This window comes from Schistocerca americana, chromosome 2, assembly GCF_021461395.2.
Source record: "Schistocerca americana isolate TAMUIC-IGC-003095 chromosome 2, iqSchAmer2.1, whole genome shotgun sequence".
Lineage (NCBI taxonomy): Eukaryota > Metazoa > Arthropoda > Insecta > Orthoptera > Acrididae > Schistocerca > Schistocerca americana.
This window is the reverse complement of record NC_060120.1, coordinates 111,845,839-111,873,050: the sequence shown is the minus strand read 5'-3', so window position 1 is coordinate 111,873,050 and position 27,212 is coordinate 111,845,839. Positions and strand designations below refer to the sequence as shown.

The 27,212-nt window shown below is 38.5% G+C and overlaps 1 protein-coding gene across 1 annotated transcript in view; it reads left to right on the top strand.

The window, feature by feature from the left end:
* The window catches only part of LOC124595239 (F-box/SPRY domain-containing protein 1), a 64,691-nt gene extending 43,071 nt beyond the window's left edge, over window positions 1-21,620 (top strand). The window contains exons 2-3 of the mRNA XM_047133898.1: window positions 14,965-15,055; window positions 21,486-21,620. Coding sequence (XP_046989854.1) covers window positions 14,965-15,055; window positions 21,486-21,580 — 186 coding nt within the window. The 3' untranslated portion in view covers window positions 21,581-21,620. The remainder of the gene's footprint in view (window positions 1-14,964; window positions 15,056-21,485) is intronic.
* Window positions 21,621-27,212: the final 5,592 nt, after the last annotated feature.

The window sequence follows — 27,212 nt, the reverse complement described above, 5'->3', positions numbered from 1 at the left end:
CGTGTGTGCAGGGGAGAGGGGGGGGTCCATTTTTTGACAAAGGCCTTATTGGCTGAAAGCTTATATTGTGACAGTCTTTTTGTTGTGCCTACCTGTGAACCAGCATCATCGTGTGGTTTCTCACACGGCATGCATCTGCATAAACGAGGGTGGTTTGAAAAGTTTTCAGAATGGTATACAAAAGAAGTATTTACATCACTGAATTTTTTTTTTATTTTTCAGTGTAATCTCCTTGTATATTAATGCACTTGGTCGAACGATGTTCCAGTGCCTTGATCCCACATCGAAAATTAGGTTTCTCCAAGCCTGCAAAATAGTTGTCAACTCCAGCTATCAATTCTTCGTTTGAAGTGAATCAATTTTTTCATTTCTAATTCTTCAGTTAAATTGTGATATACCAATTCAGATGACATCTAGCAAGTGTGAGCAATTTCATGCATTTTCAATTGACGATTCTCCATGACTATTTTGTGCACATTTACAATGATTTGTGGAATAGGGACACATCTTGGCAGACCACTGCGCGGATCATAATCTAAGCTCTCCCGACCAAATTTAAATTCGTTTGTCCACTTGGCAACAGTTGAATATGAAGGAGCAGAGTCCCCCAGTGTAATCTGGAAATCAACATGAAAGTCTTTTTGCTTTCATATCTTTCTTTATGAAGTACTTAATCGCTGCTCGAATCTTGATTTTTTTTTTTTTTTTTTCCATCTTCACAAATCACTACACGGGAACAACAACAAAGCCACATCACCACCACCACAGCTCTCTTCCAAGAGCACTGACATGGCACGTGTTTACTAGTAACAGTCCAATGAATATCACGTGAACAACTCGTTGTGCTAGCACTGACCTCTCCTGGTGATTCTGAGAATTTTTCAAACCACTCTTGTACATTCATACTCTGTAAACTCCTGCAAAGTGCACTGCAGAAGGTACTTCCCATTGTGCAATATATTAAGGTAAAGGGCAGAGAAAAATGACTTCTTAAATGGAAGTGTGCAAACTGTAATTAAATTAATCTTATTTTCACGATCCCTGCAATAGTGATGTATAGAGAGCTGAAGTATATTGCTAGATTCATCACTTAATGGTGGTACTTGAAACTTTGTAAATAGTCTTTCGAGAGATAGTTCGTGTCTAACTTTGTAGTATCCAACAAATGAAACCACCATACATAGACAGTAATGGTGTGAGAACTCTAAGTAGTGATTGTAAACAGGCACTTATTTCAGCAGTTTTTGGATGCAGATCTAACTTTGACTAGTAGCATACAGGTCATCAGAACTGCTTCTTATGGACAATGTTAGGTGTAATACTCTTTGGAAATTAGTTGCTCTGTTCCACCTAATTTATCATTTTCTTTTTTTTTTTTTTCCTCCGAGTGTATCAGCTCGAAAACCTGCAAGTAGAAAATTTATTGTAGGAAGGAGATGTGGATAAAAACTGACAAAGTATTACCTCAGAGTTAGTACTATTATAAGTAGCTCTTCAATAGGAATTATACCAATAATTTTGGGTCAGATCTTTATATCTCAAACTGTTCTGGTTCAATGCATAGAAGTTAATGAAGTGGACACAGTTTCGGAGCCAGTGGCTCCTTCTGGCAGGGGGGTTGAAGGGGAAGGAAAAGAACTGTCAGGGTTTAGGAAGTGGGAAGATCTATGGGAAAGTCAGGGGAGACTTACCAGGCAGGATGAGAAGGAAAGGCTACTGCCCTGTAAGTCTCTTCTGACATGGGGTTCTGGGCAATTTTTCCATAACTCTCTTCATTTCCAAAGCCTCTTCAGGCCTTTTTCTTCTACTCTCTTTTCTTTCTCTTCAACCCTTCTACCAGAGGAAGGAACCACTGGGCCCAAAAGCTTCCGTGAGTAGACTTCTTGTTCATCGAATTATATTTTCAGAAATTGGTTTTTTTCATTGAGATATTCTGGTTCAGTGATATGTAAAATAAACTCGAAAAAATGTTGTGATATATGTAACTGTCTGAAAAAGAACTGTGGATAATTTTTGAGCTGTTGTTAGAATTAATGAAAATATGAGCAGTATGGATGATCTACTTTCAAAAAATGCATCCATACCACTTCTTCTTTCTCATTTTCAGTAACCACATTTTTTGCATAAATGATCTGCTATTGTTGCCATCAAACGTTGCATAGAACATATTTTTTGCTTCACACACTGCAAGTAATCCACTCAACTAGCACTGTGAACAGCTGAAGAGTAAAGATCCTCAGTGGAAGACAAGATGCTGTGGGACCAACATGAAGCAATGTGCCAGCAGCAAGGTTGCATTGTAAGTGTAACAAGGTTCCCAGAAAGCAGTAAGAAGCAATGTATCAGCAGTGAGGCTACAGCATAAGCGTACCCTTAAACTGATGGAATCTGATCATTGTAAAACGATCCTTGGACAAATACATTACTGGTACTGATATCTATTGGAATCCAGTAAACAATTTCCTTAAGGCCATCTACCATCAGTTTTCCTGGCTATAAGTCTCATTTTGATTACAGTCACAATTATTTCTTCTATATCAATATGTTCTGTGACCCATTTGTTTGTTTTTATGCCTCATCTAATGATACGCAGCACACAACCATCCATAGTACGCCTAGTAACCCTCAGTCTCCAAATATTTTTCGCCTTAAAAGTTCAGGTCTCCCCACCTTGAGTCAAAGCTGACTGTAAACTTTCTCTTTCAGACACCTTGAAAGCTTAGTTTCAGAGACACTTCTTGCTTTCCTAAATACATTCCTGGTAATTTTTAATCTTATGTTAATTTCTTCTTCAGTCCATTTAGTTATTGTCTTTAGCTTCCCTAAATACATAAACTCAATAATTTCAGTTTTAATTTGTGCTATTTTCACTTCAGTGTGCTGATTATATATTATTTTATACTTAATTATAATTGATTTTCGGGCCTCCTTTCAAACTTTATTTTTTGTGTTCTACTGGTAGTTGAAGTTTATCTACTCTAGATACATCAGTACAAAGTCACCTACAAAAAGAGGACAGTTCGGACATGTACCATTAACACCCATTCCTTCTTTGGTTTTCCAATTTAAGAATCTGAAAATTTCTTCTTGAACTGCTGTGAATAGTTTGGTATTATTGTATTTGCTTGTATGATCCCCAGCTTCAGTTCTGAACTTCACACAGTCTTGATGAATTCTAATAGAGCCTGTAACATTGACGTATTTCTACTGAATTACTCCTGTTTCTCAAGGGTTGTTAGCATAGATTTTGTTGAAACTGAGTCAAAGCTTTCAAAAAATGTATGAGCCACAGCAAAAGTCATAATTCAACTCATTGCTCCATTTTATAATTTCATTCAGAACTTGCAAATGATACACTGTGCTGTAACCTTTTCCATAGCCAACTTATTAAATTACGTGAGTAAAATTAATGGTTTATTGTGATAATTTTAATGAATATCTGGAAAGGAGACTGATAAATCTTTAGTATTTTACATCTCATCCATCTCCTTTCTTATGAAGTAGAGCATTTATAGCTCTGATCTAGTTTTGGGCTATTGTATTTCTTTCCATTATCCTGTAAATCATTTTCAAAGTTCCTGTTGCATTAACTTTTCTCTTTCTTTAATAATCTCCATTGAAACACCAAATTGAGGCACATTACATTTCTTTCTACCGTGAATAGTTTTATAAATCTCATCTGGCATTATTTCCAGAATGTCACTTTGTTAATTGAAGATTGTCATTCTTGAATCCAAAGTAGTAGTGATCCCATGGAGTTGTTGCAGCTCACTCAGAAAATGCCATTTAAATCCAGAGTACCAGCAACTCCTTATTGCTGACTTTCAGTTATCCTGGATGGATGATAGTGATTCCCTGGTTCTCTCCTGAATAGTGAGGATCTCATTATCCCTATATTTTATTTTTATGACTTATGTTTCACTCATTATTCTCCTTTGACACTTCACAATGGTGACAATGAAAATAAAGCCAAAGACATTCTTGTACTAAAAACATTTCGTGCTTTTCTTACCATATCAGATTTATTTTTATACTCAAACTTTTTTATATTCAAGCTTTCAGTTACTTCCTCTGTCATTCTTATCAGAAGTTAACTGTCATACTACAATTTTTATTTCAAGTGTTTATTATTTAATAATTGATTATAGAGTTTTTATTGGGTGGGAGCTTTTTAATTTACAGTCATGGAGCTTCCGTATTCTACCAGAGATTATGTTGATTTCTATTGTGGAGGAACATTTTTAGTGATGCTCATTCCATTAGATGGTAAATAACTAAGCATATTTCTCTGTAGACTTCGCAAATTGAGTACCCATTCATGAGTGTAGTGACTGTCCTATTTAAAGTTGTTGTTAAACATTTTGATCTCGGAAGCTTCTTTGATGACAAAATCCAAGTAGATAGCTGCACAGCATAAGATTTTCTTTCATCAGACCTAATTGTATGGTTGTTTGTGAGGCTGCATTCAGCATCTGAGTCCTGGACAAGAAAAGATATTCATTCCATTTTTCCAACTACGCAAGAAAACTAGAGAGATGCTGTGTAGTCTCAGTGTTCCTGTAATTAGTAAAATTCCTTATGAATATGGTAGCTGTTAAACTGGTGTTAAACTGGTTTGCCAATACAAATGATTTCGGAATTGAGAATAAAACACCAACACATCGTTAAAAAGTCACAGTTTCGACACATTTCCTTTGCAAAACACGATTTAATAAACAAACATGTTATTATATTCAATGAAACAAGTATCTAAGTCCTTACATCTACCTACTGGAATTCTGTCATCAAAAATGCTGTTGAGATCAGAATGTTCAACCGCTTTAACCAGGACAGTGGTGGTGCATGGAAATGGGTGCACGATGCTGAAAGGCTGTAGGGAAATAAGCTGAGTTATCTACCATTTAACAGACTCAGCATTGCTGCTAATGTTTCTCCATCACAGGCATCAACATAATTTCTGGTAACATGTGGAAGGTTCCATATTGAAGTCCCATGGCTTTGTAACATCCCCAGGACATAATTCAGCTAACTTCATATGAAAATCCTACACGGCCTATTAGGATGACAGTTTAGTCCTGATGAAAACTGGAGTATACAAAAAAAGAAAAATATGGTGTTGTAAGGACATAGAGAAAAAAATATGTAAAGGTATGGGCTGATTGAAGTAACTTAATGCAAAAAGTATTTTCTGGTCTACAACAGTTCTCTGACGGGATATCCATGAAATATGATGGTGAGATAGCAGTACCAGTAATTGTGAGAATGCATGGAAAGCTTGCAATGTTATATGAGTGTGGATGTGGCAGCCGTTTTTACACTATAATTATCCATGAAAAACATCTGCTACAGATGAGGTAACACTTTGGGGACCCAAGAAGAGTATCTGACCTAAATGAATTAACACTCAAAAGATGGTGAATAGTTAAGGCCAAACATAAGCACTCCTGTTTCTTTGAATGCTCGTGTTCCTTGGTTAGTGTAACTATGGCAGCCTTTGACAGTAAGTCTCTGAAGTATCTGTTGTCAACAGTACTGCAGTATGCAGCCCATGCAACAGCAAAGAGATAATTTAATTATGTAATTAATGAAATAAGATCATTTTGGCAGTGAACTTTATTAGAAAATTCAGTTCCTGTGATATAACAATAGTGGAAATTTCTGAATGGAACAGTACTTAAAATAAGGGAAAGGCAACCATTCACTTGTAGCGAACTGATGTGTGGAGCATACGAACACTTAACAGAGAACAGTATTCACTCTAGCTTTTGAGCTTTTACTCTTTTTATAGTAAAAGTACACATACAAACACACAACCACACAGACACCCATCCAAACACACATTCCCATAGTTGCAGCAAGATAATTGATTACTGTTTACTGAAAGCAGTTACATGGGCCGATGGAGATGAAGAGGGGTAGAGGAGGACACGCGAGGCAAGGAGGGGGTAGTGGGATAGAACAGGGCAGGTCTTTTATCAGATTGTTCAGTGGCTACACAACAAGATGAAAGGAATTCAGAGGCTAGAACATAAAAGAGATACGGAGAGGGGCAGAGGATGGGAGAGAGGGGTGGGGAGGGGGGGGGGGGGGGAAAGGAACGATGAAGATCAAGAGGAAGATGGAGAGGAAAAGGGAAAGAGAAATGGAGAGGGTTGAAGAAAGGGGGGAAGGGGAGGAGAGAGAGAGAGAGAGAGAGAGAGAGAGAGAGAGAGAGAGAGAGAGAGAGAGAGAGAGAGACCCCATATGTTGTGGGGAGGAAGAATGATGGGAGAAGGGAGTACAGAATCAGGGCAGGAAAGGAGTGAAAAGGACAGAAGAGAGAAGGAAAGAGATTAGGTGAGGAAGTGGAAAACACGTTAGTGGAAATTTGTTGGGGGGGGGGGGGGGGGGGGGATTGTGAGAGCACAGGATATGCAATTTCCCTGACCTAAATCTAAATCTCTGCTCACCTATTTCCCACAACCTCACCGTACCTTTTTCCTCCTCTCTTCTTTCTTTTATCTTCACCATTGCTTTCCTGTCCAAATTCTGTACTCCTTTCTCCCCACACCATGCAGGCACTCTCCCTCCCCCCCTCCCCCTCTCCCCTCTCCCCCCCCTCCCCTCTCCACCCCTCGCCCACCCCCTCCCCCCCATCCTTCTCGCCTTCCTGTCTCCATCTTCATCTCCATGTTCCTCTCCTTTTTTCCACCCTTCTCCTCATCCCTTTTTCTGTCGCTTCCCCTGCCTTTTCTCAATATCTGTTTTATGGTCTACCATCTGTGTTGAGTCTTGTACTATAGGAATCAAGGGAGAGGACTTTGTTTGTTGACTGGTATCCTCTTTCTACAACACAACTGCACACATGTATTAACAGAGTTCTTTATTTACATGAACAGGAAGCTACTTATCTTTAAGAGAATCCATGTGTTATGATACAAGCTCTTCAAATAATAGTCCATGTTAGCCTCACTGCTGTTGAAGTGAAAGTCCCACTATAAAAACAACTCCAGTCACTATAAACTCTCATAGCTGGTGATGTGAACTGACAGACGCCAACTAGGATAGTGACTGAGACTCTTTTCTCCTGTCAGCGGCGGCAATCTAAATACTTGTGGTCAAGAGGGTGTTGGCAGCGCATTGCTTGCGAGTCTGTCTTTGGCCTCTCTCTTGATAGGTGTGCTTGATCTAGTGCCTACTATTGATCTCGCTACATGTTTGCTGACCGGTATGCTGGCGACAGCTTACACCGGCACATTCCCCGCCCCCCCCCCCCCCCCCCCCCCCCCCCCACTCCCCACCCAAACTGCCACACCGTTGTCTTCTGACAACACTTGAAAAAGAGTACACAAATTGGCGATATGTTCCTGGCAATATAACCTGAGATGACAATATCGCCAGGTAGTTTGAACTAAACAGCACTTTTGCAGTCACCTGCTCCAAGTAACGTTGAAAAATGGTGGGTGCGGAAACACAACATCTACATCTACATACATACTCCGCAGTCCACCATACGGTGCGTGGCGGAGGGTACCTCATTCCACATTTTCTGCACATACTTCTCCAATGCACTGAGGTCAAACAAATACTTGAGCTGTCCTAAGTGTGTATTTACAACAAACACTTTCTGTGTTTCTTCATCCAATGGAATTTGCAAGTATGCATCATGCAAATCTGTCTTAGAAAAGTAGTGTCCTCCACCAAGCCCGTCCATCAGTTCGTCAGGTCGAGCTGTTGGATAAGTATCAACTATTGTATGTGATTGACTGTAGACTTGAAGTCAATACAAGTGCAGATGCGACAGAAGGCTTAGGCAACAAAACAAAAGACTTGCCCATTGGCTAGCTTGAATGGGAGCAATTACACCATTATCTTGCAATTCTTTCAATCCACTGGTTACTTTGTCTCATAAAGAAATTAGAACAGGGCGGGCATGGAAAAACTTAGGCTGTGCATTGTCTTTCAATGTAACATGCATTACAAAGTTATTATCTTTTCCCATTCCTTTGGAAAATAATTCAGGAAATTCTTTAAGCAAGCTACTGACACTTTCGTTTGGTGCAACAGCCAATACTGAAAGGCCAAGCAAATCAAAGGCATCTAAACTGAACATGTTCTCACTATATCTTTATTTCAACACAGTAAAATTCACTGTCCTAGCGTGAAATTTGTAAGTGGCAGGCAAGCTACACTGTCCAAGCACTGGAATTTCCTGTTTTTTTGTAAGCAGTGAAGTGCTTGCTAGATTTAGGAAGACAAAGTGAGCCTAATTGTTTGTATATGGCATGATTAAGCAAAGTTACTGAGACACCTGTGTCTAACTGAAAGTTCACACGATGGATAGCAATTCATAATAAGACAAATAGTTTGTTAGAACATCGTTGCACAGCAATAGGGCGAGAAGAAAGCACAACCTTAATCTTACTTTTGTCAGAGGCTGTTGTAGGTTTGGAAAACACAACATCCACTGCATGTGCACAAGCCTGTTTTTTCTGGGAGTGGGCAAAATTGGTGTTTCTCTGCCATTGCAAACAAGTTGCTGGGACATAGCCTTTTCTCCACATGTGTAACATGTTGTGTTACGTGATGGGGAATCCTGTCTTTTATGGTGAGCAAAACATCTAGGGCAAGACTTCACTAAATTCACAGGCCTGTTTACATGTCTATGTGGCTGTCTGCATGGCTGTGTACGTGCTCGTTATGGGGCTGCTAGGGGTGGTTGCGAACAAGGGGCAACTCGACCCACAAATCGGTGCCTGGTCAAACTTATCAGCCGCTGTGGCACCTGGATCATATTGCTCTAAGATTTGAAACACTTGGGAAAGTGATGGATTTGAGTACTTTAGAATCTGGCCCCATATTCTACTATCTGGGATATTGAATGTTATTGCATCCCTTATCATTAAATAACTGTAAAAGTTGCCACAACTACACTTAAATTTACACTTCCTAGTCATGCTCATTAATTCTGTGTACCACTGACGGTACGTCTGTTCTGGCTTTTTCTGCAAATGTAAGAAAAGATATCTAGCTGCAGCTACTTGGACTTGCTGGTCATAACACTGAGTTATGCTGCAATTACGTGGTCATAGTTGAGTTCCTTGGGATAAGCAGTTGGGAATAGTTTTTGTATTAACCTGAACGCTGGGGACCCCACAATTGAAAGGAAGTATTCTAACTTTACAGTACCTTCAACCTGATGAACTTGACAATGTGCTTGGAACTGAGTCAGTTAGTTGTTAAATTGCTGGAACATTGGTATGTTGGTCAGCAGCACTCGTTGGGCTAGTTTGTTGGTTGGTCGTGTGGCTGACGCAGCTTGCTCAGCCAGTAGTTGTTGTCCCATCATCAGTAAGGCAGCAATTTGTTGGTCCTGAAACTGAAAAGCTTGTGTTAGATCGATCATATTGGTCGTCTGAGGCTGAGGTGCAGGGGGCAGGGGGCAGGGGGTGGAGGCCGCAGGGTAGCCATGGTTTACACAAATACATTATATCAAAAAACAAGAAAAACTTCTGAAAAGAGAAATTTCATTAGTTCTGTGGCACCCTCCTGGAATACATGCAAGAACACAACAACAATTGAGCAAATAGAAATGAGCATTCCTGCAAGCTACAAGAGAAGTAAGCAAAATCGTCGGCCAAGTTGATTAACTTTGATCCCCACGGAATTATCCTCATTGCCACTGCTGTATCCTAATCGATACTGTTGCATCTCCATCCCCACTGTATTGTCCTCATTGCCGCTGTTGAGTCTTGTACCATAGGAATCAAGGCAGAGGATGTTGTTTGGTGGACGGTATCCTCTTTCTACAGCACAACTGCAACATGTTGCAGGGTTCTTTATTTATATTATCTTAAAGAGAATCCGTGTATTGTGGTACAAGCACATCAAATAATAGACCACATTGCCGCACTGCTGGTGAAGTACAAGTCCCGCTATAAACACTACTCCAGTCGCTATACACTCTTGTAGCCAGTGATGTGAACTGACGGAGCCAACTAGGATAGTGACTGAACTAGTGACTGAGCTAGTGACTGAGACTCAGACTGAGGTTGACTGAGACTGAGCCCTCTGGTCAGTGGCGGCATTCTAAATACTTGTGGTCGAGAGGGTGTCGGCGGTACGTTGCTTGCGAGTCTGTCTTTGGCGTCTCTTCTAATAGGCGCGCTTGATCCAGCGCGTACTATTGATATTCATGCTGGTGACAGCTTATGCCAGTACTGTCTGAACACCTTTTGTTGACTTGTGTCGCCACTGACTCATCTGTTGAAAGATCTGCTTCGCTATATCCCACTACCTCCTCCTTGCCTTGTGTGTCCATCAGACCCCCCGCCCCACCTCCATCAGCCCAGGCAACTGCTTTCAATAGTGCGCTACTTATTTATAAAAGACATGTTAAGTTGCAGACAGGCACAATGAAAAGACACTTATATAAAGGTTTCAGTCCCAGCTGTAAGTAAGTTTCCTTTAACTGTGCCTGTCTGCAACTTAACTTGTCTTCTGTGTGATAAGTAGCAATCTGTCTTTTCCTACATTACTTATATTCATACCTGGAGCTTCCATGGTTGCTTTCTATAGGTGACAACCAACAGTAGTCAGTCATGCTGTGGCAGAAAGTGTGTGTGTTTGGTTGTCTGCATGGTTGTGTGTGTGTGTGTGTGTGTGTGTGTGTGTGTGTGTGTGTGTGTGTGTGTGTGTGTGTGTACTTTTATTATAAAAAGGGCAAGAACTTGAAAGCTAATATAAATACCGCTTTCTGTTACATGTTTCTGTGTTGCACACATCAGTTCACCATAGTTGAGTAGTTTCTGTGATACGCAAGTTCACAATTTGTAGTTCATTAGACTGATGAGGGGTAACTATCATTTAAAGAACATTAATGATTGTAACTATGCTGATTCATATGTAGATTCCTGCCTTTCACAAGCAGTACTCTTCCACTTGAGGCTGTTGTAAAACCTTATTCTCCAGTTTTTCAAGGAAAGGCTAGAGGTTGTGGCAGATAGATGCTGTAAACTGGTCCTTGTTTCATGTTCATTATTCACGTGGCTATGAGTAATGTTCTGTATTCACTCCCAAAAATGAATTTCATGTAGTGGTATCTGTCGCATTTTGTTTTGTTTTTATTTATACAGGGTAGTCCATTGATCGTGACCAGGCCAAATATCTCACGAAATAAGTGTTAAACACATAAACTACAAAGAACAAAACTTGTCTAGCTTGAAGGGGGAAACCAGATGGTGCTATGGTTGGCCCACTAGATGGCGCTGCCATAGGTCAAACGGATATCAACTGCATTATTAAAATAGGAACCCCCATTTTTATTACATATTCATGTAGTAAGTAAAGAAGCATGAATGTTTCAGTTGGACCACTTTTTTCACTTTGTGATAGATGGCGCTGTAATAGTCACAAACATATGGATCACAATTTTAGACGAACAGGTGGTAACAGGTAGGTTTTTTAAATTAAAATACAGAACGTAAATACGTTTGAACATTTTATTTTGGTTGTTCGAATGTGATACATGTACCTTTGTGAACTTATAATTTATGAGAACGCAGGCTGTTACAGCGTAATTATCTGTTAATACCACATTAATGCAATAAATGCTCAAAATGATGTCAGTCAACCTCAATGCATTTGGCAATACGTGTAACGACATTCCTCTCAACAGCGAGTAGTTCGCCTTCCATAATGTTTGCACATATATTGACAATTCGTTGATGCATGTTGTCAGGTGTTGTCAGTGGATCACAATAGTAAATATCCTTCAACTTTCCCCACAGAAAGAATTCCGGGGACGTCAGATCTGGTGAACATGCGGGCCATGGTATGGTGCTTCGACGACCAATCCACCTGTCATGAAATATGCTATTCAATACCGCTTCAACCGCACATGAGCTACGTGCCGGACATCCATCATGTTGGAAGTACCTCGCCATTCTGTCGTGCTGTGAAAAATCTTGTAGTAACTTCGGTAGAACATTACATAGGAAATCAGCATACATTGCACCATTTAGATTACCATCAATAAAATGGGGGCCAATTATCCTTCCTCCCATAATGCCGCACCATACATTAACCCGCCAAGGTCGCTGATGTTCCACTTGTTGCAGCCATCGTGGATTTTCCGTTGCCCAATAGTGCACATTATGCCGGTTTACGTTACCGCTGTAGGTGAATAATGCTTCGTCGCTAAATAGAGCGCGTGCAGAAAAATCTGTCATCATTCTGTAATTGCTCTTGTGCCCAGTGGCAGAACTGTACATGACGTTTAAAGTCATCGCCATGCAATTCCTGGTGCATAGAAATATGGTACGGGTGCAATCGTTGTTGATGTAGCATTCTTAACACCAACGTTTTTGAGATTCCCGATTCTCGTGCAATTTGTCTGCTACTGATGTGCGGATTAGCCGCGACAGCAGCTAAAACACCTACTTGGGCACATTTCACATGTGGCTGAACACTTTCTGTTTCCTTAAATAACGTAACTATCCGACGAACAGTCCGGACACTTCGATGATGTTGTCCAGGATACTGAGCAGCATACATGGCACACGCCCGTTGGGCATTTTGATCACAATAGCCATATATCAACACGATATTGACCTTTTCCGCAATTGGTAAACAGGGGTAATGTATCCTGAAGCAAATACCATCCGCACTGGCGGAAAGTTACATGATACCACGTACTTATACGTTTGTGACTATTACACCACCATCTATCGCAACGTGAAAAAAGTGGTCTAACTAAAACATTTATATTTCTTTATGTACGACACAAATATGTAATAAAAATGTGGGTTCCTTTTTTTAAAAATGCAGTTGATATCCGTTTGACCTATGGTAGCACCACCTAGCGGGCCAACAATAGCGTCATCTGGTTTCCCCCTTCAAGCTAGACGAGTTTCTTTCTTTGTAGTTTTTTCATTTGATGCTTATTTCGTGAGATATTTGGCCCGGTCACTATCAATGGACCACCCTGTATATTTCTTCTCTGTACCTTTGTTGTACATCCCCATCTGCACTCTACAAAGCAGTGTGAAGTGCATGCCATCACTGTTTGTGTACTAAGTGCATCAGTAATCTACACTCCTAAATATGATGTAAAGAAAAATATCAGGTGTGGAAAACTGGAAAATGAATAATGAAATACATGATTGCTGAATTCACAGAAATAATAAAAACAACAAAAACACACAAAACAAGACTAAATATTCTCAAGTGTCTTAAAATTTGGTTTCCTCTTCTTAAGAAATAGGAGCAACAATTAGGGAGTGGTAAAGGAGAATCAAAGACTTGTTGATTGTAAATTAGTATTCAGTCTCCATGGAGGCAGTATAGCTCAATGCCTCTCTCATTTGTCGTGTAAAAATGCAAAATTTGAGAGGAAATGCCAAGAAAGGGGTGACTGCCTTTGGACAAATTAAAGTTCATACAGCAGAATTTACACATATCCACTCGTGTATCACTGTATGATACATTTTTGGCTTGATGACATTGGAAACTTTCTAGTCACATGAAATTAACATTAGATTTCTGACCACAATATGCTTACAATATACCACAACTGTAAATATGTCCAATATGTGTAACAGCTTGTAAGGAAAAGTCCACACCTCAGTGATGTAGGAACTAAGAAAATTGTATTAGGAGATTATTTGGTGCACAGTTGTGAGAGTGAAGTCCTTACTCACTTCTGCCTACAAAGTTGCCTGGTTTTAGAGAACAGGAACAGTGGGCTGGAAATCCACTATTTGATTAAACAAAACACAATCATGATAAAGTGTGAATGATACACATTGACAAGTTTACCGTAAACTTCTGAAAACCTTAGAGGAAGACAACAAATTAGAAGCAGCAAAATATGGGAGAGACTGTGACATTTCATGGATGTTTAAATTACATGAAAGTCAGTCCTTTGGTTGAGGTGACATTTATCTTGTATCAGAACAGTTACATTGAGGTGCTGGACAACGAGATTTTACCATCTTTCTTCCAAGAAAATAGTTATTTTCACTTTGTGACATTGGGAGCATTTGAAACAAATTTCACAACTTGACTGAGGCATGTCATGTCTAGATTTGAAATTAGTATTATTTGTTTTTCTTTTTAGATCTGCAGTAAACTGGAAAATTTGATCAAATGTCCACATTCAGTATCTAACACGATCACAGTTTGTTTTGAGAAGAATAGGTAGACATTGATGTCTCTGACATAGATGAGCTGTCAGTGTACCAGTTAATCACTAATCATGACTTTTATTGAAAGTAATGAGTATTTTATGTTACTAATAGTATGGGTGTTCTCTCTCCCTCCCTGCACCCCTTAAAGTGTGCTTATAGAGTTGCAAAAAGGTAGGTCAGAAATAATAGTACAAATAAAATGTATGATTACAAAAATGTTAGGGGAATATAACTTCTTAAGAAAAATATGGAAGCGTTGGTAGATATCGCATAAGCATAAGCCAAACAGCAAAAGAGATAACCAAGACAAAAAGAGGAGCTATACAAGCTTATGAATGTACTTTTCATGTAAAATGTTGTGATTGATGTTGTAAAGAAACTGATAGCTAAAATGATTGGGACTGATTCCAGCCAGAAATTTGTACCACATTTTGGTATTTCTTTAGGGTGCTACTGCTTCTCCAGTTGTTTGTTTTTTCTTTATGATGTAATGTCCAAATGGAAACAAACGAATGTTCTAAATGTAATTTGATTTAACTTTGTTGTCATTTCCAGTCACAACTTGTATTGCAAAGGTTGAGCACATTATCCATATGTCCATCTCAGGTTTTGTTTTGCTTCAGAACAGAATCAGTTTGGTAATAAGCAGAAGCTAAATTTCATAATGTTTCTATCATTGATAGGTATCATCATTGTTTTAAGTTACACATGAAATTACTGATATGTCATTATCACACAGATATGTAGATTTGTGATCCTCAAATCTTAACTACTGTTTCTATTTGTTTTGTCTTAGGTTGGCGAAAGAATAAGAGTTATACTCGATTGTGATGATAATACATTGTCATTCGAAAAAAATTATGAGTTCCTTGGTGTTGCTTTCAGAGGTAAGTGATGTTTGCATTACTGCTTACATTTGTCTACAATTATCTACTTTGCATACCTTTGAAAATGTTTGTGAATTAATTTCTTGACTTTTTGAGTGTGTTTAATTACAATGCCATGTACTGGTAACTCAATTATAACTTTCCACTGTGTAGTGCGCTAGTGACATTAGACACTGGTGTACAAAATTAAAACAACAAATGGAAATTTTGCAAGGTTGTTCTTATTTTGCCACAAAACAGTATAAACAGGTGATACTAACATAGAAACATTGTAAAGAATACAGTAGGTAATCATATGCAACTTGCATAATAGTAGACAAAAATGTTCTTCGTTTTTGCCAACTTAATGGATTTTCCCACACATTCCGTCAACTGATTAATGTGCTCAATATGAGGTGTGACTACATCTGGCACCAGTACAGGCCTGACTATGATGGGACATGCTGTGAATGATGTGATCAATCTCATGTTGAGGCAATAATGCCCATTCTTCCTGCAGAGCTGCTCAAAAGGCTTAGAGAGTGGTTGATGGCTGCTGACATGATGCAACCCCTCTCTGTAGTGCCTCCCAGACGTTCTCTATGGGATCCAAATCAGGAGAGCAAGCGCATCACACCACGGGTGCAATATCTTACATTGATATGAAGTCTGGGCCCACAGCAACTCGCAACAACCTCGCCTGAGATCCCAAGATCTCCTCATGGTACTTGACAGTAGTTAAACCTTGCTGATTCATGTGTACAATATCATGAAAAGTTTTTCAAGTGGTGAACATAATCCCTGCCCACACCATTAGGGATCCTCCTCAATATTGATCTCTTTCCACAATGTTTGGGTCCCAAAATCATATTCCACGTGCCCTTCAGATGCAAATCTGTCAGGAATCACTCTCCAGACCAAATCGAGACTCATCTGGGAAAAGAACGTTGGACCACCGTTCGAAGGTCGAGGTGGCACGTTGACGGCTCCACTTCAGACGTTCCCTTCTGTGAAAACACGCCAGAGGTAAACAGACAATAGGTCTCCAACAGTAAAGGTCACTCTGCTGAAGCCTTCTGTACACCATTTGCCTCAATATAACACATACAGAGGATACTGCAAGGTCAGATGCCAGTTGCAGCGCAGTACTAAGTTGGTACTGTCGTGTCGTTATAGCCAAATAATGGTCTACTCTTTCTGGCGTCACATAGGGTTGGCCCTGTCCTGGTCACTGGGGTACAGTTTCAGTCTCTCTAAACTGTCACCTGATCCAAGAAGCAACAGAACGATTCACATTAAGCTATCGCGCTATATCAATTTGTGACTCCCCTGCTTCCATTCCTCCTATGGCCCTCCAAAGCAGTGTGTACATAGTTATCTTCTCTGTGGAATACTGTACTGTCTGTGACTGTGTACACAGCGATTGTGGATGTGGGAATACCTTGCAAACATTACCCAGCTTGATAGTCCCCGTGATGTCATTGCTGGCATGGTTGTCCATTGATTGGAATGCAGTCTTCCATGCAGAACACGATCGTAATGACATCTGTTGACAGTCTGTATGATTATATCGTGAATTAGATACAGGATGGGGAAGTAGCAGTTTGTTGCTTTAATTTTGGACACTAGTGCCCTTACACAGTGCATAGAATGATCTGAATCTCTATGACAATAGATCAGTTAAGTACTAGATTTCTTGTGACTAGCATGACATTGTTTGATGTAACAACCTCTATTTATAAAAGGCAATGTCCCCACTGGCTGACACATTAACTGACTTATCATAGCTGAGCCCAAACCACTAAGGATAGAAACTTGAAATTTACAGAGGATTTTGATCGTACACTGTAGGCATCATTTACGGTGGGATTTTTCGAAATTGCTTCCCTAAGGGAATGAAAAGTTTTTGAAAACATTTTGCTATTAAGGCAGTTTTGAAGCTATACGTGCATAAATCGGCGTTTGGTATCTTAGTTAGAAATAAAGAAATAAATTGTTTCAGCATTTTTTTGAAATTGGACCCTTACAGGGGTGCAACTGTGGGTGAAAGTTTTTTGAAAAAATCATTATCAAAGAAGTACTAAAATATTTCATGAAAATTGGTACTTGAATCCTCAGTTAAAAATAGAAAACATGTGTTTGTGTTTTTGGAACAGTTATAAATAAAATAAAATGTGTTCCAGTGGGTTCGGAAACTCAGCCCCTAAAGGGGAGTCTTATGAAACCATTTTTAATGGTAAATCTATGAAAATTTGAATTTGGCTTCTTGGTTGGAAATAAAAACCACATGTTTCACTGAAATTGAGCTTGTGTGGAGGAGAAATAGGCGATGGAATTTTTTATGGAAATATTTCATTAAGCAAGCAATTTTTGAAGACAAATCTATGTAAATTTGCATTTGCCTTCTCTTGTAGAAATAAAAAAGTACACACTTCACTGTTTTATGACACTAAACCCCTAAGGGGGTGAAATAGGGAGGTGAAATGTTTTATGAAAATATGAGTGTGAAAGCATTTTGAAAGCTATACCAGTATCTATGACAACAGATATTTGTCTTCTCATTTAGAAATGGAAAAAATACTTGTTTCTACCTCTAAGGGGATGGAATAGGGCCAGACTTATTCATCAACTCATCAACGCCCAACCCAAACTGCTAAGAATAAAAACCTGAAATTAGGAGAGGGTGTGGATCTTATAATGTTGGCATCGTTTAAGAAGGGATTGTTTGAAATTGTGCTCCTAAGGAGGTGAAATAAGGGTGAAAGGCTTTTTGAAAAATGTCATTATTAAGACAATTTTGAAGCTAGAACTACAATAATTGGTATATGGTTTCTCAGTCAGAAATAAAAAAAATATATATATATATATATATATATATATATATATATATATATATATATATATATATATATATATATATATATATATATATGTGTGTGTGTGTTTAAGCATTTTTGTAAATTCAACCACTAAGGGGGTAAAAAAAGGGATGAAAATTTTTAAGAAAATATTTTATTACATTAAACGTTTAAAGGTAAATATATGAAAATTAGTGTTTCACTTACTGGTTGGATATAAAGAAATATGTATTAGGGGATTAAGTTTTGATGTAAATACCACAACAAGAGTACAAAAAGCACGATTAACAAAACCTCTGACTCCAGCTACCAGAATCGCATTTTGGTCAGAAGTATTTTCTGCACAGACACTGCTTCTGTGAACTTATTTAGCATGAAAAGTTTAGAAGTTGTTGCAATTCATGAACAACATAAAAATTTGAACAAAGAAAGATAAAATCTGTGCAGACCATGCAAAGCAGCAGGTGCTAACTTAGTCTTCTCATTAACTCTGCTCAGATTAATGATAAATCAAAATAGTCATCAAGAAATACGCATGGTAAAGACTAATGATGATTAATAGGCAAACACTGGGAGGAAGGAGATCAAAAGTGCTCAAGCACGTACAGTGCAAGCTGTTACTGATTTGTTTGACTGATGGGGCTGCTAAGTACTATACCACCTACTGCACTCCCCTGACTTAAGCCCTCGTAAGTTCAGCTCGATTTTTAAACTGAAGGAAACACTTCACGGCATTCACTTCATAACTACTACAAATTCGTCGGCCAATAGACTGCACCGCTCGAACTGTCAACACAACTGGCACTGCTAAGAGTATCCTACAACTTCTACATCGCTGGCAATGGGTTATACCCAATGCTGGTGACTACTTTGAAGGTCAGAAACACTTTGAAAGGCGTATCTATTTTGTACGAGCTGTAAATAAATAGTTGCCACCATTAAAGTTCCAACCCTCGTAATACAGAAATAGTTACACAGAGCAAGGTGCCATATGCATGAAAATGGTAGCAAATTCAAACAATATAATAGTTGGTGCACTTAAGATGCGAGAAGATGCGTAAAGATGTAACATTGACTAAGTTAAGTGCACTGACTAAATGTCAAAACATCACAGATATGTGATGTTAACTATCATGAAAAGTAGCACATCACATTTTCATGCATATGGCACTTAGTTCCGGGTAACTAATTTTCAGTTATGATACATTTGCACCATTGCGTTCTTTTTTTGCCATGGTAATTTAGTGTGCTTTTTTATACAGGTAAACACTCAAAAATGGCTTTTTAAGCTGAAGTTAGTTGTGTAGCTAAGAAGTGGTCTTACTAAATAAAGCCTTGGTGGAAAAACTGTCACCAGTATTCAACAAATTCATGGCTGTGGCACCCTGCCCACTATGAAGAAATAATTGCTCATACATGTCATCTTCGTCAGTAGCTTGTGGGTGGTTTCTTTTTAACTGAATGTACCATGTAGGGCAATTATATGTTCCTTGTTGCTGCCAGCACATAAAGGCCTAGACACTGAAACTCTCAACAACCATATCATGAAACTCCTCAACAATTTCAGATTTGTGACAGTTTTAGTGCACGCAGTGTTCAGTGAAGCTCAGTTAATTAGAAGAGATATATGTCTAATGCTGCTACGGGATTGCTCTGTATGCTCAGTGTCTTATTATGCCCATCATCCATAATTCCAGATACTTATCAGTAAGAAACTGCTAAAGGCCTGCTCTTCATTGATATCTTCCCTATTTGGACATACCTGTGAAAGTGAAAAGTCCATGAAAAGAACCACCTGAATAGCACCCACCAAGGTATTTGGGATTAGTAAATTTGTGAAGTTGGGTCATGAGCCATGCCTGGATTGCTCAGTCAGTCAAAGGGTACCCATGAATGAATGACAAGGTTTCAGATCAAAGTTCCAGTTTGGCACACATTAATAATCTGTGAGGAAGTTATGCAACAGTGTACACTCTACTGAAGAGTGAAATATTAATTCTGTCAGATTGGATCCTTTATCTTTTTGTTCAGGCACAGCCAGTTGACTAGTGTACAGGAATGGTTGGAGCATACAGTGAATGCGTATGACTCAGTGCATCCGTGCCAAAGATTTCAGGCCAGCATCAGAAGCAACTTGTTTCTGGACGGAATGAGGAGTGGCACTCACTGATGTAAGACAGGCATGTGAGACTGGCAGGTTTTAAGCACAACTCAGTTGCAGAGAACTATGCAGCATTTCAGTTAGCAAAATATACCTGGGAGATACTTAGAACTAGTGTAATGAAGAATGGTCCTCTCCAGAGGGTTCCAGATGACAACCCCTCCAACAGTGTCCAAGAATTTCAATAAAGTTACCTGCCCTGCTAGTCTGAACTAGGTTTCTGTCATCACAGAGCTGTATAAAAAGAACAGTTGGAGTTGTGGTTGCACCATTGTTGAAGTTTACAACTGCCCTTCCTCTTCACAGGAAGGCAAAAGAAAACACAAAGCAAGCTGGCACTGTGACATGCATTTGAGAGGAGTGGGCTTCGAAGCCTCATCTGTTCACAGAAATGCAGATGTTCTATGGTTTTCCTAAATCATTCAGTTGGTTGCCAGGATGGTTCCATACAAAATTACTTGGTCAATTTCCTTCCCCATCCTTTCCAAGTCTGAGCTTGTGCCCCTTCTCTAATGCCAGTGTCAGTTATAAGGCATTAGATGCTCTGCTCTTTTTAATTTAAGCAGTGAGACAGAGCAGCTTCACAATGTTTGATAGGAAACTATCATAATTCTCCTTATTAAAACATGGAAACACGAAAACAGCCGCAGTATTGCTCCCATTAGCTATGTTGGCAAGACTTTGAGCTCAGTGCTTAACTAGGACTTTGATAAGAAACCAACCGTCTGTGACATCATAGGATATCATTTCACTGCTGACTGCTGAAGGATATCCTGGGCAGACATGTTGTGCATTATAATGAGATAGCCTGATTATGATCTATAGAATGTTTCTGCTAGGTAATTAGAATACAAAAGTAATTGAAGTCACCTTCATCTTTGAAAGATGTGACTGCAAGCCAGGGCCATTTTGAGAACATTTGTTCCACACAAGAAACATCATTAGTCACCTCCACTACCCTTCCTGCCCTCCCTCCCAATACATTCATTATGGTCTTGGTACAAGAACTTTAAAATAAATAAAATTTAGTGAGCATTTATTTATTTATTTATTTCACTACTAATTGTGATGCACCCTGTGTACAAATTTGGCACTAGGGGCATCTCTGGTGCGCTGCTCAACCTGATGCCCCAAGTGGTGACTTGTGTTGTTTGATGCCCCAAGTAGCTGCTTCTGTCTGTTGAACCTTAATCCAGTCCTGCTGCTGACTGTGAACTGGTGTAAAACTCCATTGGACTGCTCCAAATTTGTACACAAACTTTGATATAGGTAGATATTTCATAGCAGTTGTGCAATTAATTCTCAGTTTGTTGGTGTAGCACTACCACTTTATCCTCAAGAAGCATTTTTATGCTTGACATGCACATAAATAATGCTTGTGACTATTTCAGCAGTAAATTCTTTCATTTTGACATTCATGATTTGTTGACAGGTCTCCCAGATAAAAGACTATATCCTTCGGTGTCTGCAGTGTATGGGAACACTGAAGTTTCCATGGTCTACCTGGGACCGCCTTTGGATGGCTAACACATAGTTAATGTGACTCAATCTCTCAGAGGAACCAGAGATATGTTGATGTTTCCCACCATGATTCAGTCACTAAACAACTGTTTGTAACTCTCAAGAGTAATCAGCTGTGAACAATAATGTTGTAAATTCTGGTGACAGTGATGTAAAGTATGAAGTTTTTTCAACAGGTCATTTGCATTTGACAAAATGCACTCCAGGTATTTTACTTACACTCTAGGTTGAATCTGGCAATTTTAGACACAAAACATGACTATTGTATGAAAATTTATTTTCTCAGTGCAGTATAACTTTGTCAGTTCATTTTACAGACCCACAACAACGCATCATCACCATCATCATCATCTTCCTAACACATTGTATTATAGAATGTTTTGTTTTATTTTGTTATGTGTGTGTGCGTATCACATGGTGAGTCCCCCAGAATGTTTAGTGTAATAATGCAGGGACATCAGCATAAATCACAGTGTTCATAAAGCTGCCAGTATTAATAGGTTTGTTTTAAATTTGTTATTGTTATATTATTGTCTGTGATTTAGTGTAGTAAGTGTATTTTTCAAGTCATATTCATGGTACAAAATATCTCTGCACTTGAAATTCTTTCTTTGCAGGCCATATGAGTAATATGTTATTAGGATAGGTCATGTAACAGAATTTACAACTCACTATTCAAGGATTTACAAATACAAGACACTCAGTGATAAAAAGATAATACCTGTTATTGCAGAAAAGAGCTTCAGTTTTCAGCAGCAGCACACTTTTCAGGGAATATATTAAATGTTTTACAATAAATTGTAAATTTTGAAGGAAGAAGAGTAGTAGAATTTGATGATATCTCGTATTTATTTACCCATGCTTAATGTAAATATATTGTACTTAAAAATGTTACCCGGTGCCATATGCACACATTCTTATGCCTCTGGAGTATGAGATGAATATATTTTTCCTTCCTTTCTGTCAGATTTCATAGATATTATGTGATTGGTTATGTTAATTTAATCCCGTGCTTCCATGTAGAGATGTTCATTGTAATTGGAATTATTCTCCTTTTTCATGTCTGTAAATCAAATTCTTGAAGACACACAACTATTCATTTTTAAGAACACTGATACTTGGTGCTTTTTATAACATAGGAATTGGCTTATAATATTTGTATTAATTTTTGCTCCACTCTGTTACCATTATTCTCAGTCTTGATACAAATTAGAGCTTAAAATTTTGTTCTTTTTATCCATATATTTCCACATGGCAGATCCAGAAAAATAATTGAAATTAAGTGGGGTAGGGGCCAGTTCTGAAGCACATTATTTTTGTTGTAAATTGTCTGCTAAATCCAGTTGTGTAACATGTTTGGTTTATTTTACAAAAGTTATGAGAATATTTGGTTACAATATGGAGCATTTTTTTTTGGATGAGAGTGAATATGTTTAGCCACAGAATACTTCACATACATACATTTCTTTCTAATACATACACATATTCAAATTCGAGTGTTATTTGTCTTTATGTACTGTTTGTGAACATCAAGCAAAGCTTACAATATCAGTAACTGGTGAAGTCTATAAATTGAAAACATCTTGGGCTCTTCATTACTGTCTTAAAATTTTGACAAAATGTTGTTGATATCATGATCTGGCCCTCATTCGGTTGTATATTAGGTTACTGTATCCACAATTGATTTGACCTGAGGTATGTGTATGCAGGTATAAGTTTTTTATATAAACTACACTGAACTATTGTAATTTTATAGCTGGTTTTGTTGTTAGTTCTTAACTATGAAAAATTTAAAAGAATGTGATGACTTAGGGTGAGCTAGGATATCACTAATATATAAAGACCATGAATTCCTCTGACATCACTTTTTAATATAAGGTGATCCTATTTCTGGGAAAAAAAGGAATGCAGTCCCATTGTTTTTAATTTGTTTTCCTCTTTGCTGCTCACATGTGTTCCTCACACCCAGTTTTCGTATTCTTTGATGTTAGTTACATGCTTGTGGCACTTAAAATTTAAGGTGCTGATAGTGACATAACAGCTGGCTAGACAATGATAAAAAGAGAAATAAAGCAACTTGCTCTATATTTCAGTCATGTTTAAAATATAAATTATGTTTTCGTAGTGGTAATTATTACATAATAATGAGAAAAAATATAATAAGCCATGTGTTGCATTATTCTAGCTTTGCCCTGTACCATTATTTATGACTCATAATTATCAGCATAAAGAACAGTTCGGAAGTGCGTTATACTTAACAATAATTTGTTATCTGTGAGATTATGTTTCTTATGTGTGTGTTTCTGCTGGTAATAATTTTCTTGTGAAAAGAATGTGATTACTTAAGGCAAGATTAGGTGTCACATATATCATACAAAGACTATGAATTCCTGTGACATCACTTTATATTAAAAAGTAATCCTATTTTAGTATAAAATTATGATATTCCTATTTTGGTTAATTTGTCTCCCTCTTTCTACCAACACGAGTGACACACACACACACACACACACACACACACACACACACACACACACACACACACACAGTTTTTCTACATCATCTGAACACTTATGTGACACTTCTGTTTTAAATTTCTGAAAGTGGCTACTACCATTTAGGCAACCAACATTAAAAGGAACAACTTCCTCAGACATAAAGGAAAATTCTTCTCTGTGAATGAATAGAGGAGGATTGGGTACAGTAAATAGATACAGCTGCAGTGTTTAGCATTCTGAGTCTCCCCTACCACCATCTCTCAAGCATTCACATCCACATATTTTTTGCTGTGTTTAAAGACTTTATTATATTTGGGGGTAGTCATTAAGTTTTGGTTATTACCTAGAAAAAATAAAATTATGTAATTCATGCTTTATTAGTTTGCAGTTTAATGTCTGCAGTCTTATAACACACTGAAATTCCCATGCCACAGCACCATAGTCATCCACTAGAGGTGCCAAAACCAAATGGTGTAGCCCATTGATAAAGTGGAGATGGGCTGTGCATATTGTTTTGGCTCCTCTAACAGCATGCTTTGGTACTGTGGCATGGGGGAATCACTGTTATTGGCAAACAAACAAAAAATTAACTGTGCAAATTTATATTTTCAAGGTGGTAGTTAAAACTTGATGACAACCTCTTGTACATATTCCACTTTATCAGTGGACTGAGCCATTTTGTTTAGGTTTTTCTAGCACCTTGCTGCTATACCGTGCTACTGGGATTTTATTATGTTTCAGGTCTGAAAATGCAACTACTCTTTGTAATTCTGAATTACATGTCTTCATTTTAAACTTTCCTACTGAGTTAACCTAAACCTTAAAAAATAAATGACTAACAATACTTAAACCCTAGGATACCATAAATTTGTTTGATTATTTATATTTCCTCTTACAAAACCACAAACCCAAATATTTGTAATAAGTGCAGTGATAACTCACTTTGTGGGTGTCTTAAATATTTGAATGTAATTTTCATTTGCCATGTCGACTGCACAATGTAGTCATTCAGCTTAGATAATGCTCCTTTAATATTTGCTCTCCTACGCTTCATTGTTTGAATTTCTTATGCATACACAGCTGTTAAAATCAGCACATGATTGATGAAAATGTTACTGAGACAAAAAGTAACTTATTTTTCAGAACAGTGCTTCATCAACAAAATCCAAAATGCATTCAGCTAGCTTGAGGAATAGAAGTAGTATTTCCATGCACCACATAGTGAACACATGATGACAGAGTTAATTCTACTGAAAATTTTTAGTGCATTCGTTAAATACTCCTCATGTGAGACCATAAGGAGCTTCTTTGTTTCTATTCTCCCACAATCCTAATAACTGGAGCAGATATTTGTTTCAGTTTCTTTCATTTCTCATATCCTTGCTTTTTGTTACTACTTTTCCCCTATAGAGACTAAAGTTATCACATACAGTTTGTCACCCATCATCTCAATTTCTTTTAATTACCTGCCACATCTTCAAGAACATAGACCAGTTTCTAATCTGACTCCCCTTCTCACCTACACAACTTTCACCCAACTTGCAATGTTCTGCAGAGAAACAAAGACACATTTGCATATCACAAAGTGGAAAGCCAGTTTTGTTGGCATTCACAATCTGATATTACCAACACCTATCGTGAAGTGTCACTCTTTCCTCAATGTGTATGTCACCCCACCCTCCTCTATCTCCCTTTCCCTATTTCCATCTCTTATTCTAAATCCTTAACACTCCCCTACCGCAATCTTTCTAGCAACCCCCTACCCTGTCCACTGTCTCCCTTCTTTTGTGGCAGCCATCTACCTGCATGTATGTACATGTTTCACTCTGACATATCACCACACTCTGCTGCTTCTCTCTCATCCCAACCTAGCCCATTCAGTTTTCCCACATCATACACTAATCAGATCATCACTACTTGCCCATTTGGGGCTGTAGTGATTGTGTGTGCATGTTGTCACTCTGAATCAAGGACTTCATCAGAAAGCTTTGCCATTTATCATATTATATGTGCTTATATACTGCCAAGTGCTCTTCTATAATGATAATAGTATTTCCTGGCTGGAACAATGCACAAAATAAGGGAATGGAAACCACTCACCTATAGCAGACTAATGTGTGATGCACAGAAACACCTAACAGAAAACAGTATTCACACTAGGTCTTGCTTTTTTATGTAAAAGTACACATGTTCACACACACAGTCACACAGGATAGCTCGGAAACAAGTGTGAATATTGTTTTCTGCTACATGTTTCTATGTGCCACACATCAGTCTGCTGTAGGTGAGTGGTTGCCTTTCCCCTATTTTACATACAATACCTATCCTAGTTGATTTGCAGTCACCTAGGCATATATAAATAATTCTGTCCATTTTGAATTCTCTGTGGGACAGCTTTTGAAGAACTTCGCAACTACTGCATGGTATTCTATGAGATTGGAACCAGAAACTAGCTATCCACCTTGATGAAAGTCCACTGTAAATCTTTTGTCTTGGGTGAATTAGATCAGTCAGTTTTGGAGCATACTACTCAACACAGTGAGGTTGACTTCAATGGCTGCTCCACTGTTCAACAACCACTGTGATTTAGATCTCCTCCCTCCCCTATCATCATCAGAATTTTTTACAGGCTGTGCCACAAGGGAGATTTTCCTGCAACACAGTCTACATTCCTGTGTCGTCGTCGTCCCCCCCCCCCCCCCCCCCCCCCCATGATCACCACCACCACCACTACAACAACATCTCAACTCAGTCTCCTGCAGTCCCCATCTTCTACCTTGTCTTTATCCCTTCTCCTCTTTCCACCCCATATCATCCTCCTGTCCTCATCCCAGCATCACAATCTATCTGATTCTTTTCTACACCACTCTCTCATCTGGATCACCCACATCCCCCCTGAACTCTGCATCCTGATGTACATGTCAGATATCTCCCTCATACATACAACACTCCTGTGGGCTTTCCTAATGTTCTCAGCTGCTGTTCATCCTTCTCCCCATCCTATGCTACTTTTGCGTCTACTGTATCTGTTCTCACCCAGAGCTCTGTTAACCCTTGTCATACTGCATTGGTGGGGAACAGATTTTATGTATGTATATATGAATGATGAAAACCTGAAACATGTTATTACAGTTTGAACT